This window comes from Tachysurus vachellii, chromosome 8, assembly GCF_030014155.1.
Source record: "Tachysurus vachellii isolate PV-2020 chromosome 8, HZAU_Pvac_v1, whole genome shotgun sequence".
NCBI lineage: Eukaryota > Metazoa > Chordata > Actinopteri > Siluriformes > Bagridae > Tachysurus > Tachysurus vachellii.
Window position 1 is genome coordinate 21,089,970 of NC_083467.1, and position 15,697 is coordinate 21,105,666.

General features: G+C 38.1%; 1 protein-coding gene across 1 annotated transcript in view; it reads left to right on the top strand.

Moving 5' to 3' along the window:
- The window catches only part of trpm2 (transient receptor potential cation channel, subfamily M, member 2), a 37,753-nt gene extending 23,062 nt beyond the window's left edge, over positions 1–14,691 (top strand). The window contains exons 21-33 of the mRNA XM_060877197.1: positions 1,242–1,422; positions 6,158–6,339; positions 6,547–6,679; positions 7,805–7,892; positions 9,644–9,731; positions 9,938–10,092; positions 10,189–10,241; positions 10,370–10,399; positions 10,518–10,604; positions 10,961–11,030; positions 11,580–11,687; positions 13,201–13,335; positions 14,428–14,691. Of these exons, the coding sequence (XP_060733180.1) occupies positions 1,242–1,422; positions 6,158–6,339; positions 6,547–6,679; positions 7,805–7,892; positions 9,644–9,731; positions 9,938–10,092; positions 10,189–10,241; positions 10,370–10,399; positions 10,518–10,604; positions 10,961–11,030; positions 11,580–11,687; positions 13,201–13,335; positions 14,428–14,544 (1,427 nt within the window). The 3' untranslated portion in view covers positions 14,545–14,691. The remainder of the gene's footprint in view (positions 1–1,241; positions 1,423–6,157; positions 6,340–6,546; positions 6,680–7,804; positions 7,893–9,643; positions 9,732–9,937; positions 10,093–10,188; positions 10,242–10,369; positions 10,400–10,517; positions 10,605–10,960; positions 11,031–11,579; positions 11,688–13,200; positions 13,336–14,427) is intronic.
- Positions 14,692–15,697: the final 1,006 nt, after the last annotated feature.

Here is a 15,697-nt window from a genome sequence, read left to right on the forward strand (position 1 = left end):
TTTTATCCACCATGTCAATGTTTCAATCGCTTTTGGCTAATGTCACACATGCGCACTGAACACTCTCTCCGCCGCATATTGACAAGACACGCCCCTTTCTGCTCATTGGCTACACGTTTGTTTTGTTTGTCGGCCCGACTCAGCTTTCTGAAGCAATTTCTCAAACAATGTACACCCCACCTTTAATCTTAATTATCAAAAGGTAGACCTTTAGCTTACAGGGATTCTAAAGAGACTTATAGTTGTTTTTTCTATTTCTAGTGTCATGTTCATACCAGAGTCTGCATTGATCTCTACTGCTCACAGTGCACTTATTAACAATGACAATCACATTCCACATTCATTGTAACATTCCCAGTCACCCTATTACTGATCTCCTGCACACGCATATAGACACTCATACTGAAATTGAAGTGAAGTATTTATCTCCATGTATTTGCCTGATTTACAAAGCCTTCTGAATTTTTCCCTTGATTTTGGATATTCTCTTTGCACATAATCTGAGTCACCTCCTGTTTCTTGTCTTTTAATTTAGCCATGTTTTGGATTTGACAAGATTTGTTCATTTTAAAAAGTATTTTTTTTATCCTATATAGTTACATTGTATTTTAGGAGGTAGATTACAGTATCTACATCCAGCCATTTCCTTACCAGTTTCTTCTTAGATTTTCAGTTCACAGAAACCACAAAGCCACAAAAGTATGACTATTAAAAGTGTTGGACATTGGAGATGCCTTACAAAAATGCTAAATAATCAACAAAAAACTTTTATGACTTTTATTTGTCAAAATAATAGCATGTTTGCAATTTATTTCTTATTTGACTTAGATTACATATGGATCATTCACTATATATATCTGAGTTAGGAGACATACTGTACAGTAGCTAGAGAACCTACTGTATTAGAATAACTGAATTATTATAAAGCAGTAATGTGCTTTCACATTCTGGTATATTTAAATAGAGAATACAATAGTGCTGTGGTACAAGAAAAATATACATATTCTTTTCTAGTCCTACTTTGCAAATTACCTATTTTACATTTTAACATGATTATTGTTTGTAAGTCACCCATAACACACCCATTTTCTGCGTGCTGTATATCCATACAATTTATTTGGGATCTTATTGAAATCCTATTTAATTGGAGCCTAAATATTTCAATTTGTTTTTTTGGTAGATAATGTTAGAATTGTTCATTTCTGACATCCCTATGCATTCTTTGTGTATGTGTGTTCCAGATACCAAATTTGACTTGAATAGTTGCAGTGTTAATGGCTCTGATCCTCTAAAGCCCAAGTGTCCCATGCTGAATAGTGACAACAGTCCAGTCTTTCCTGATTGGCTGACCATCATCATGCTGTGTGTTTATCTTCTCTTTGCCAACATCCTTCTACTTAACCTCCTCATTGCTATCTTCAAGTGAGTTTCAGTACTACACTTACACTACAAATCTAATTATCTACATGCTGCATGTCATGCTTTGTGTCATTGCAATGTCCTGTCTGTTATGGTAACCATAACGTTACATGGTTAGCCTTGTCTTTTAAATGTACTGTGGGTCTAGATGCATTCCATTCGACTCAGAATTGGGTAATATTCCACTTCTTAGTAGAAAAAGTGCAATGGATTGCCACTCAATGTCAGATTTTCAAATAGTCACCCCAAACTTCACTCAGAAATGTTTCTAGGACATTGCATTGACAAGGTTACACAAAGGGAGAGAAAAGAGGCTGATGACCATTTAAAACCATCAGAAACAGCAAGTATGACAAACATTCACATACCCTGAGGCAATGTGAGGCACCTGTTTGCCACCACCAAAGAGAACTATATGTCAATTAACATTAGCTAGTCACAGCCTGAGGTGACTCCTCATGAAGATCTGGGAGCATGGAATGCAATGGAAGTCTGCCTCATAATTCTATGTATTACTCTTATAGGCAGCCTTGCATCTGACCATTTAAAATGCATTTGTCTGTAACAAATGGAGGAGAAATTGACACACTATACAAAAGAGGAAGCCAGCCAGCCATGCATTTAACTAAGCTAATGATCTACAGTTACACTTTAAATACAGAGACAGCTCTCAGAGAAAGACAACCAAGTAGATGGAGATGATGTAAAATGGCTAAGGTGGCCCAAGGACTGCCTTCCCTGCAGATTCACACAATTAAACAAAACTGTAATTATAGATCATTTAATTAACAGTGCATTAATTAGCAGATTATAAGCTTAATTAATACACCTTTAGCGTTATGGCCAACACATGTTCCCATGTGACTTCTTTACATAATCTTGGTTAATTCTCAGTTGTTAGATGTCTATTAACCAGCTCCACACTCAACCTTACACACACACACCCCACCCCAACCAAGCAGAGGGTGCCGTCACCAGAATACTAGGACTTCCAAGACTTGCTAAACCATTCTGGGTTATTGGTTTAAACCATGCACACACTTCCATCACAAAGTATTACCAGTTTCCTGTGATTCTGAGATGATTGTGTTTCTTGTATTGCTTTCTTTGTGTATCAAACATTGTTTTTCATATTTACATGTTTGAATTGTGTTTTTGGATTTGTTTGCTGTGCTGACTGCTATTTCTCTTATCTCTGCAATGAACTCTTGCCTGTTTTGTTTGACAGCGATTTCTGACTGCTGTTGTAGTTTGTTTGCCTTCTGAGTGTGTGGGTGTGTGTTTGTGTGATCCAATAAATTCAACACCATAGATAAATTAAATTACATTAAATAAATTCGTCCACCTCTGCACCCCAGAATACTTCGCCTACCCTGAATCCAGCAGTTACAAACTCAGAAGTTTGTGTTCCACCAAGGTGAGGCTCTGTTCGCTTAGCAGGAACAACTGGCAGCGCTAAAGAATACTAATGCGCACCTCCTCCATGCCCTTCAAGGACACCCTGTTCCCCAGTCTGAACGTCTCTGGATAGCGCTGCCAGACAAATTTGATGGATTGCAGACCGGTGCAAAGGATTCTTATGGCACTGCGACATCTTCTTCCTGAATCAGTTGTAGACATTGCGAGAGGACTCCATGAATGGCGTCTTCCTTGTGACACAGAGACACTGCCCTTGATTGGGCAGCAGATATTTGGGACTCGCAAGGACACGTCTCTTACAACCACTTTTCTCAGCTCCTGCATGAAAACTTTGAGTATCCGGCAGGGGACAAAGACGCTCCAGATCTGTCCGTGTGCACTGAGTTCATGACAAACTTTGTAGTAAAGTTACACATCCTTGCAGCCCAGAGTGGGTGGTATGATACCGCCTCTTTCTCACAAAGCATAAAATCCCACCCTACAGGCTGAACTGTGACCTCACTCAATATATCACTTTGGTTATACATCTCAATAACCTCCTCCAAACCCAGCCCTCCCACTGCCCCACTTCTTCATTCCCCTATCCTGGAGCATTGGAAACCAAGCCATCTCCATCTGAACCAAAGCAGAGCGCAAAGGGAAAGGTGGGTGGGAGCGAAAGGTGGGTGCAGCTGTAGCTTTGCTTTTACTGTTGTCAATAGAGACACCTGGCTGGAGAAACCAGCCTCCTGAACAACTAAGGAGAGCCTTACTCCAAGTCTTCATAGTGTGCAAATCATTATCCAGATCAGTCATACTAACCAGAGCCATTTTTTCTCAGCCCTGTAAGGCTCAGCTGCCAACTTGATCCACATCAAACTGATTTGGTGGCGGCCCCCCTCATGGCTCTATTATGGGCAAAACCCAAGAAATTCGAAATTTTCTGCTTGCACACAGAAGGCTTTTAATGACCTAAAGCCCAGGTTCACCACAGCACCCATCCTCCAGGATCCTGACCTCTACCTGCCTTTTGTTGTGGAGGTTGATGCCTCCTGTTGTGGGATTGGGGCCATTCTGTCTCAATGCCATGGCTTACCAAGCAAGCTTTCCACTATACCTTCTTATCCAGGATTTTAACACCAGCAGAAGCGAATTATGATGTGAGCAAAAGAGAACTTCTTTTTATCAAGAAACCATTGATGTGCGGAGACACTTGCTGGAGGGAGCCTGACATCCTTTCCAGGTCATAACCAACCATAAGAACCTCAAACATATAAGAAAAGGTAAGCGTCTAAACCCCTGCCAAGCACAGAGGGCCCTATTCTTTACTCGGTTATATTTCACCATGATTTATCACCTCGGGACTAAGGCCCTCTCCTGACAGCACAATTTAATGAGCATAGACCCTGATCCAGAGCCCATCCTGCCCAAGTCTCTAGTCACAGAACCTGGGACATAATTGGGAGAAATCATGCAGGCCCGTGCTGAGAAGATGCCACCCTTGGAATGTCCCCCCCAATAAAATGTACAACCCCACTTCTCATCGGCAGAGAACCATCCAGTGGATGCAGGAGGCCCCAAGCTTCAGCCACGCTGGAGTCCACAGAATGATACTCTTGCAAAACACCTTCTTGTGGTTGTCCCTTTAAGCAGACACTGCTGAGTTTGTCCTAGCATGCACCATCTTTGCCCAATCCAGGATGCCCCAAAAGCTACCCATGGACCTTCTGAAACTAATGCCCATACCTTGCCACCCCTGGTCTCACCTAGATGTTGATTTAATTACCGACCTACCTAGCTCCCATGGCCATACCACAATTTTGTTAGTTGTCATCAGATTATCCAAGGCATGTAAAAGATCTTTCAAGAGCCTTCCCACTGCCACTGAAATGGTCCAAATCTTGTTTGACCACATTTTTCAAACCTTTAGCCTACCACAGGATAAAGTGTCTGACAGGGGTCTGCCCAAAATTCCCTCACACAAACAGTGCATCCTCCTTAAACCGACCAAAATCACAGACTCTACCCCTCAGCCAAGAACAACTCTGCCACACTTCCCCACCCATAGAAGTGGATGTATCCTCGGACACTTGTCAGCATCATCCTAGACTTCTGGAGGAAGGGAGGTCAACTTCAGTGCCTTGTTGACTGGAAAGGTTACCCTCCAGAGGAACTTTTATGGGTTGGAACCAACGAAATCCTTGACATAGCCCTAATCACAGCACTCCACCATTCACACCCAGAATGACCAGCTCCCAGACCATGAGACCATCCCAGAAGGAGAACACCTGGAGGTGTTCCTAGAGCAGGGGATTCGGCTACACACACAATCCCCCCTGACCTGCCAGAGGGATTTGTCATCATAATAAAAAATCTCTCTGGGTTACAGGAACACACACTGACTTCCACGACAAAGTATTGCCAGTTTACCTGTGACTCCAAGCCATTTGTATACTTTGTTTTGCTTTCACCCCTTTTGCCATTGTTTTTCATATTTACATGTTTGTGTTTTTGGATTTGTTAATGAACTCTTATGTTATGTTATTAAGTCTGTTTTGTTCAATAACGATTTCTGCCTGCCATTTGTGTGTGTGTGCTTTGTGTGTTTGTGATTCAATTAAATCTGCAAATGGATTGAACACCATCTGATTCTGCCTCTGCAACTTAGTACATGTACAATGTATAACATAACATACTCACTGGGCTTGTACATGGTGCGGTGGTTAAGCGTTCGCCCTGTAGTTGAAAAATCAGAAATCCAGACAATGCCATGGCCATTGAAGATATAGTCAAATAATTGCAAAATCAACTAGCCATGAGCAGTACAAGTTACAATCTTTACAGCAGACTGCTGTGTGTATGTAACAACTATTGTTCTGTGCATTTACAGATGCTTAAACCTGTAACCACTTGTCAACCATTGGAATTCTCTAAGTTTCTACATACAGGCACCAGTGGATATTTATTTGCATATTACATTCCTATTAAATGGTATCCTAATTTAGTGATTTATTTATCTATTCTTATTTATTTAACTCTTTTTCCACTTGTGTGAATGTGATATTTTCCTTCATATAGGTTATTTTATCAACATACTCTGGAGAGCCAGGGGAGGGCGTCATGTCTAATGATTTACTGTTTTATGCAATTCATAACATACAGTTACTGCTGTGTAAATCCAATTAAAAAAGAAAAAAAAAACAAGTAATTATTTTTCAAGAGGACTCTGATAATCAACTTGTATTTTAAACTGAGACTCGAAAACACCAAATTATTATTTTTTTTAGGAAATACCTGAGTATTCATATTTCTGTGAAAATTGCTCTGGTCTGTTTTACAGCTACACATTTGAGGAGGTACAAGGCAATACAGATATAATCTGGAAGTTTCAACGTTATGAGCTGATAAAGGAGTACCATAGTCGCCCCTCTCTACCTCCTCCCTTCGTCATCCTGAGCCACATTTACCTCTTCATCCGACGTGTGCTCCTGCGCCGTGCCCCTCAGAAACATAAGATCTTCAGTAAGCATAAATTATTTTTTGAAAATCTAAAGCCAGCTACAGTATATATTTTTTGTATGCGAATATGTTACTAACTAAGTTAGGTCTACCATGTTTCTAATGATATATATACACAGAAAATGGACAAAGCTACTGTAACTAAAGTAGTAGTTGCACTGAAGTACTGGACTTCAGTAGTTAAGCAAAATGTTCATCTGTTATACACAGGACAAGAGCTAAGTAAGAGAGAAGAAGAAGAGCTGATGTCATGGGAGTCATTCATGAAGGAAAACTATCTGGCATCTGTAAAACAGGACAGTAGCCAGAGTATGGAGCAACGTATGGAAGACACAGCAGAAAAGTAAAGTAAAAATGTACCACTTTCATTTTTCTTTAGTATCTGACTTTTAGCATCGTTACAGAGAGAGACATACTCACACACACCACACACACACACATACATACCTACATACATACATACATACATACATACATACATACTGTACATACATACATACATACATACATAGGTCTGTGGTTTAACTAAGGTCTGGATAATTACAAGCCCTTCCTTTACTACATTCATATTTATATTCATTCCACACAGCATTTAATACATAATTTATTGAAAGAATCAATACATTAATACATTACAATAGAGAACAATACATTATTGCAGTACTGTATATGGCTGATTTAAATCAGGGCTATATAAAAACAAACTGATAAGTAGTGAATAAAATATGTTGGGGTGCACTGTTATAGGAAAATTATTAACAATCCAGTGGTGTAATGTGGCTTAAGAAGCAGATCTACTTTTAACACTCCAAAGTTGATGAATTTTAAATAACAGTATACGCTAAAGTGATTTATTTTTATTATTAACACAGCATTTTCAACAATATTAACAGTAAGTATCCTACTTTTTATCCATTTGTGGTTACTTTTAATGTCCTGGATCATCCATAAAACAAATGAGTTTTCTATCTCTAACGGTATAGTTTTTCTCTCTTAAAGTAAAAATAGCAGCTTATAATGTTACATAGAACCCGGAAAACTCTCTAGCCTAAAAATGATCAGCGTTTGATCATTTAAAGCAACAGATTTACCTCTGAATGTTACAAAGAAGAAAAATGGATAACTTCACCATATCTACAATTATACATATTTTTTACATAACAATTACATGTAAATGAAAAGTCTCATTTTGTGGAATGTCCTTCCCACATTATTATACACAAATCTGCAATTTGCCTTTTATCCGGCAATGCGGTCAGAGTCGCTATCATAGAAATTTAATCAACATATATTACTGGCTTTTGGGCAAAGAACATGCTTGTAATGTGGTGTTAATTTTATAATATAAGAAGCTAATTTGATAACTTTTGAATTTAACTGATAAATTTTATAAGCTCTGGAGTTTAGAAAGCAGTTTGATTTGGTAATGTTATATAGAATAATATAAACAGCCATTTTTCTCTTACAGAGTTGGAACCATGTCTGAAATAATAGAGCAAGGACAAGAATGGGGTTTTGTGTCTGTGGCAAAAAGGCTGGGCCGATTAGAGGAACAGGTCTGAAATAAATTTTATTAAAGGACTCGACGGTTAATGGATTAAATCAAATGCATTAAAGAAAGATTACCCAGATCTACCATATCGTCCAACATTGTTAAACTACAGTGTATTGCTTAGTTCTATTCATTAACAGTCAAGTTCTATTCATTAGTTCTATTCATTAACAGTCAAATGTTAATCATAGTTTAAATAAATCAAATGTTTTTTCTATTGTAGTACTTTGTACAGCATTAATATGAAACCAATATAATTTATTTGAATATTTATGCTATGTAGGTCTAGCCACAAGGATTGCAAGCCAGTGACTTCTGTTAATAAAGAAGTACAGAGAGAAGGAGCTGCACTGCATCTTTGTGGATTTAGTGAAAGCGTATGAAAGGGAGCTATGAGAGAGGTGCTATGGTACTATGTCAGAGTAGTTCAGAATATGTATAAGAGAAGTATGACAAAAGTGAGATGTGCTGTACTGTAGGTCAGACAGTGGAGTTCAAGGTGGAGGTGGGGCTACATCCAGGATCGTGCTTTGAGTCCCTTTTCGTTTGCTATGGTGATGGACAGATGAAGTCAGACAGGAATCACAGTAGACAATGATGTTTGCAGATGAAATTGTGATCTGTAGTGAGATTATAGAGCAGTTGGAGGAACACCTGGAAAGGTGTAGGTCTGCTCTGGAAAGAAGAGGAATGAAATTCAGTCGCAGTAAGGCAGGAGTTTAAGTATTTGGGGTCAACCGTCCAGTGCGACAGGGAGAGTGGAAAAGAGGTGAAAAGGCGAGTGCAGGTGGGTTGGAGTGGGTGGAGAAAAGTGTCAGGAGTGTTGTGTGAAAGAAGAGTGTCAGCATGAATCAAAGGAAAGGTGTACAGGACAGTAGTAAGACCTGCTATGCTGTATGGGGTTAGAGACTGTAGCAGTGAGGAAAAGACATGAGGCAGAGATGGAGGTAGCAGAGATGAGGATGTTGAGGTTCTCTTTAGGAGTGACAAGGATGGACAGGATTTGGAACGAGCAAATCAGGGGGACAGCTCAGATTGGCTGTTTTGGGGACAAGGTCAGAGAGACTAGATTGAGATGGTTTGGACATGTACAGAGGTGGGAGATGGTTATATTGGTAGAAGGATGTTGGAGATGGAGCTGCCAGGTAAGAGGTCAAGAGGCAGGCCAAAGAGGAGATATATGGGTGCATTAAAAAAGGACAGGAAGCTAATTGGTGAGAGAGGAGAGGATGCCGAGGATAGAGTTAGGTAGAAACAGATGATTCTCTGTGATGACCCCTAACAGGAAAAGCCAAAAGTAAAAGAAGAAGATCTGTGCTATGTTTGTAGACACCTGACAATCACACCATTATTTGTGGACTTTCAAAAAACCGATGTCACAAAGTTGGAAGCATAAAATTTTATAGAATGTCATTGTATGCTATAATGTATGCACAGAACAATGTCCTCAACCCCACTAATCTAATTTGGGATGAACAGGAACACTGAATGCACCCCAGACCTTCTCACCTGAAATCATAACACTGTTGTTGCTGAATGAGCAAATTCTCTTTAGCCACATCTAAATGCTGATGGAAAGCCAACCCAGAAGAGTGTACAAGGCAGCAACAAGGCTACTATGTTCAATGCACATTGTATTGGAATGGGATATTACATATAGGTGTGATCTTTAGGTGTCTGCAAACATATGCCCGTATATATTGCCCATAGAGTCTATGTGGATGTTTAAGACAATAACTATTTTTTTTCTGATAGGTTTGTCAGTCAGCTAAGGCATTACATTGGATCATGGACACACTTAAATGTCAGGGTTACAAATCCACACAGGACATTCCTATAATGGGTAAAGTTTTTGCTTCAGTACTCTTTACATGATTTAGCAATGCTACATTCTTTACTGATTATATTACTCTTTGAAAACACACAAAACCCACATTTTTGTGAACTATACTTAATGTTCAAGCTTCTTCATGTCTGATTTAGTTTGAATATCGCTTAAGAGTCATGAAGGGAGCAGATTTGTAAAGCTTCCAATCCTTGCCCTTTCAGCCACTGTCATTATGAAAACTGACACCGACCCTTCAGAATCAACCGAGCCTGAAGAAGAATGGGAGAAAACTCATCACATCTATGCTCGGCAGCTTTGTTACCCCGGCAGCACTGTTAAACGCTTCCCTGTTCCTGAGGAGAAAGTACCTTGGGAGGTACCTAAGCATAAATTCACTTGCATGACAACATCAATAAGCATATTATTAGCATGAGTATGTATTTGTAGAAATCATAAAACTGTTCTGTTATAGGTGGAATTCTCTATTTATGCTCCAGAAATTTACAATCAAGAGAATATGCAAGAGTAAGTCCTTGTATCCTCTAGGTTCAACCCTGAAAGAAACAGTCGGTCTCATATGATATTGTACTGCATATTTCATATTGGCAAACATTTTAATTGTTTTTTACAAATGTTTTTAATGCTCTAAACAGATCGGACATTTTTACTTTAGAAATATACAGGTAAGCCGTTCTTCCCATGTTAAATTAACATCACAATATGTAAACCTTTAAGTCTTAAACTTTGTGTAGTTTATTTAATTCAACAAAAAAATCGTGAATGAATTTTTTGAATTTCCAGGAACCCTGAAGGACGGACAGGATTAAAGGGAAAGGGGGCTCTTAAAAGTCTTGGGCCAAATTATATTATAGAGTCAGTTATCACAAGGTAAGACAGTTGCATTAACTTCTGCCAAGTTTATGCCAATCTCCTTAGAGTTTCAGTCACAACAGTCTCTAGATTTTACACAGAATGGTATGGGAAACACAGCCATCCAGGAAGCAGCAGTTCTTTAGGAGTGATGTGCATTCTTTAACATAGCAAACCTTTCCTGTCTGCTTAAACTTGTTTCTTATAACCTTTTACATCAACAAGGCATTGCTTTGATACAGAACTGCTGCACACTGGATTAGTGTTCCCAAGTTTTGACTATGATAAGATTATAATCTTGAAATATTAGTTTATAGCGTGTATGAGTGTTGGCGTTTGGAGGATTGCACTGTAAAACATGTTGTTTTCTGTAGAAAAAAGGGCTCACAACTGGAGTTTCTTACTGTGTGGGATGAGACAGCAAAGCACTGGACATTACCAGGGGTGAGAAAATATCCATTTCTGAAGGTCACTTTTACCAGATATACTGTAACTCCTCTGCTAATTACAAGGCAATTTATTATTGTCTGAGTTTGACATATTAGAAAACGAAATTGCGAACAATAATATGACTGTATGTTTCTCTAGATCTTGTATTTGCACTTCTGCTACATTCTGCAACTCTCTATATATACACGTTTACTTTAGTGAATATATGACTTCTTTTATTTCTTACTGTTAAATGTACATAAAATAAATTGATGAAAATACCTTCCTTTATGTTGATGTGCTTATTTTGCAGATAATTTTGAATAATTTTAGCGCTTCAGTATTTTAGCAATTTAATACCAATTAAAATCTAGAAATACCTAAAAGTAATTTTAACCTTTTCAACATATTTATTTTCATTCATAATTTATTTGTAATGGATTCTTTAAAAATAAAAAAGATGAATCCTGATTTTAAAAACTGCTATTTTATCGCTGAAGTACAGTAATAATGTCTGTAGGCTTTGGTGTGTAAATAATAAATGCTGTGTGCACTCTCTTCTAGAGTCCTGTGCAGCCTGGAAAGTTCTTACCTGAGAGATTAGAAACAACACTTGGAAAGAATCTATGGCAGAAAATTGAAGCCAAAATAAAATCAGGAAGCCATACTGAAGTGAGTGTTATATAAATGCACAATTTCGTGCTTTATATTCACCACAAGCAATTAATACAAATCAGTCCAGATGCAGAATTACTTGAAAGGTTGTGGGTTCGAAACCTAGGTCCACCAAGCTGCAACTGGTAGATCTTTGAGCAAGGTCCTTAACCATCAATTGCTCAGTTGTATAAAATAAGATAAAAATTAATTTGCTCTGGATAAGGGAGTCTGTCAAATGCTATAAATGTAAATGAAATCAGGATACACATGATAGACACTCACCATCTACTTTATTAGGAAAACCTGTACACCCACTCATTTATCCAATCAGCCAATCATGTGGCAGCAGCACAATCATTTTGATGAATAATTTTGATTAATTGCAGGCTCCTCCAAATATTGCAGAGTTTGTTTTCATTTGCATTCATTTCTGCAAACACAAAATTGTGAAATCCTGGATATCAACCTTTCCATGGGCCATATGTTTGATACCACTGATCTATATTATAATATTTTTGTAAGTGAAGATACTACATAAATTACACCACATGTTGCCATCTTCAGCATTGTGGATGACCCCATGTACCCCTCACACGAACTTTTTACCCTCCTGCAATCTGGAAAAATGTATCAAAACAGTTTAATACCAAAGACTAGATCAACACTAATCAAACAACCAAACCACCCCGTCGCCTATTGTGATTTTTCACATGACTTTTTATGATGCTACAACCACAAAAACAAGAGGAAGCCTTTATTTTTGTCACCTATACATTTTTTTTTACAGCATTTAGCAGACACTCTTATCCAGAGTGACTTACATTTGTATTTCAGTTTATACACCTGAGCAATTGCGGGTTAAGGGCCTTGCTCAGGGGCCCTGCACTTGGAATTTGAACCAGTCAACTTCCGATCTGAACACCTTAACCACTGAGCTACCACATACAATTAAATACGTTATAGACAGTTAAAATTCTTTGGGGTCAGAGCATAGCATCAGCAGTGATGCAGAGATGCCTTATTCAGGGTCCCAGCCATGGCAGTTTATGCTGGGGTGTGAACCCCAGCCTTCTTCAACAACCCAGAGCCTTATACACTTGAGCTGCTCCGAACTGCTGGTTCAACCACCTACAGTAAATCCTTTCTGCTACTAACTGTCTTTTGTTAAACACATAGCACTGTGAAAACTATTGTATTGTACTGTCTGACTTGCACTATTTGCAAATGTCTATCACACACACTTTATTTAGTACTATATAGTGCACTTAGTTTGTGTTGATTTATGTAGCTTTCCATTTTATGTAGCACCATGGTCCTTGTTTCATTTCACTGTGTCCTGCAGCTGCTTCTTTATTTGACTGTACAACAGCATTCAAATATAAAAGTTGATTTTGTTATTAAACTAAACTATCTAAAGTAACTAAACTAAAGAATACATTTGTTAACCCAATCATCATTTTGAAATTGATAAATTGCTAAAATGCATCATTTTGCTTTATTTATGACGGATGTTTGATGTTTGTCTCAGGTCTATAAAGGTTACGTAGACGACAGCCAGAACACTGATAATGCCTGGGTGGAAAGTACTGTAATAACAGTTCACCTTGAAGATAATTGGCGTATGATGACTAGCGAAGGCGATGGCGGTGCTGGGGGTGGTGAGGTAGGGATCTTTTACTTTATTTCCGCTAAATTGCCTCACCAAAAGAATTTAGTGTCGCTTACATACAGTATAGAATGTTGAAGAGTTGTCTGTTCTGTATATAGCCTATACTGTACTATACAATGATGTTCTCTGATTCTCGTGTGTATTTAAATGCATATGATACACAAACACTACAAATAAATGATAAAAAAGGGCTTGACAAACATTGTGTGAGAGAAAAGGCAGTAGAGTATATAGGTAAGTACACCAGACAGTAAAAAATCATGTATTCATTTTCATATCCATCAGTTAATGATGGGTTTGGACACACCTGCTCATAGAACACCTTTCTTTCTGTTTAGAATTTTCTTCTATTTATAATAATAAATGAGGTTAGCATAATTGTATACAACTAAATCATTGCTTGCCCTAGTTTACATACGTTTATACAATTATCTTATGGTAGACGGCATTTTGTTATGTACCAGTATTATCTATCTATCTATCTATCTATCTATCTATCTATCTATCTATCTATCTATCTATCTATCTATCTATCTATCTATCTATCATTATGAAATAGTATATATTCTGATAATTCTGTATATATGCACAGTTTGGTTTTACTTTGCTTCGTTTGTTTTTTATTAAATAATTACTCGTTTGGAAGAAATTGTTAATTTTTAAGATTAAAAAAATATTTTAAAAATGCATTTATATTCAGAAATAAATGTATACATTGACAAACTGTACATCTGACTATTTACATTTCCTTCAAAACAAATTTCATCCATAAGCCCTTCATGTACATGATCTTTAAACACACTTGTGTGTACTTTAAACATACGTGTGTGTGTGTGTACTGTATGTGTGTGTGTCTGTGTGTGTAATGCACAAACTTAAGGGGTAAGGAATAATGAGTTGTGTACAGTACTGAATAAAGATGGAATTTACATATGTACATGAGATATTTACAATATTATATGTATATAATCATTTTGGGTAGGCAGGGGTGCCCAATTCTATTCAAATATATTTATTAAATTCAGTGTAACTGATTTTTCTTGACTTGAAGTGTATATAGAAAATAATGTTTTCCTCTATCTTTAGTCTCTCAGCAGCACTAAGAAGCTTCAATGGCAGGAGGTGAGCAGCAAGGCACCTGTGTATCCACACCAACAAGAAGCTCTCTGTACTATCGCCCAATCATACAACATTAAGTTTTAATGTTGAGAAACCTCTGACTCTCAGGAAAATGGACAAGCACGAATGTTTTATGCTCCAAAATGTGTATCTTTTGTTGGGATTTGGTAGAACCAAATCAGAACCTATACACTTGCATATGAGTTATGCAGCTGTTTGCACATCTGCTCATGAACTGCTCATTCACTCATACATCATTAATACAGCAATACAATTTAAATCAAAGAAAGCTTATTCATAATCATTATTATCTTCAAATGCAGAAAATTAATATTTTCAGCAGTATAATAATAATAAAGGTGATTAAATGAAATCTGGGGGGCACGGTGGCTTAGTGGTTAGCACGTTCGCCTCACACCTCCAGGGTCGGGGTTCGATTCCCGCCTCCACCTTGTGTGTGTGGAGTTTGCATGTTCTCCCCGTGCCTCGGGGGTTTCCTCCGGGTACTCCGGTTTCCTCCCCCGGTCCAAAGACATGCATGGTAGGTTGATTGGCATCTCTGGAAAATTGTCCCTAGTGTGTGATTGCGTGAGTGAATGAGTGTGTGTGTGCCCTGTGATGGGTTGGCACTCCGTCCAGGGTGTGTCCTGCCTTGATGCCCGATGACGCCTGAGATAGGCACAGGCTCCCCGTGACCCGAGGTAGTTCGGATAAGCGGTAGAAGATGAATGAATGAATGAATAAATGAAATCTAAAATGTGGCAGGTGAAGTAGGAGAGCAATACAAGTATTTAAACTCCCATTAAATTATAATAACCAGTATACTCAATACAGCAGAATTAGTTACTTAGAAATCATGAGAGATGACAAATATTTAAAAAGTTTACATAGCATGAAATTTTGCAGCATTACTAGCAGGAATTTTTGAGCTCACTTCACCGTTTTGAGGGTAACTGTCAGACCTTCTCTCTTTTGTGTTTTATTTCCAATAACAAGAAACTGGTTTTGTGTACAGACTTGTGACATTCTCCAGTTAATGTCATGTGTTCATTAGCCATAAGTATCCATTGCACCAGTCTTAACACTCACAGAAGCAGGAACCAAACTGTGTATTTGTTCTTCAGTTGATCAGGGTGAAGTTAATTATCATCTGGATCCTAAGAAGAAATGAGATCTTCACTGAGCTTTAATGGATTGAAACCATTGTTGCAAATTATTTTGGTGCTGTGATAGGCTG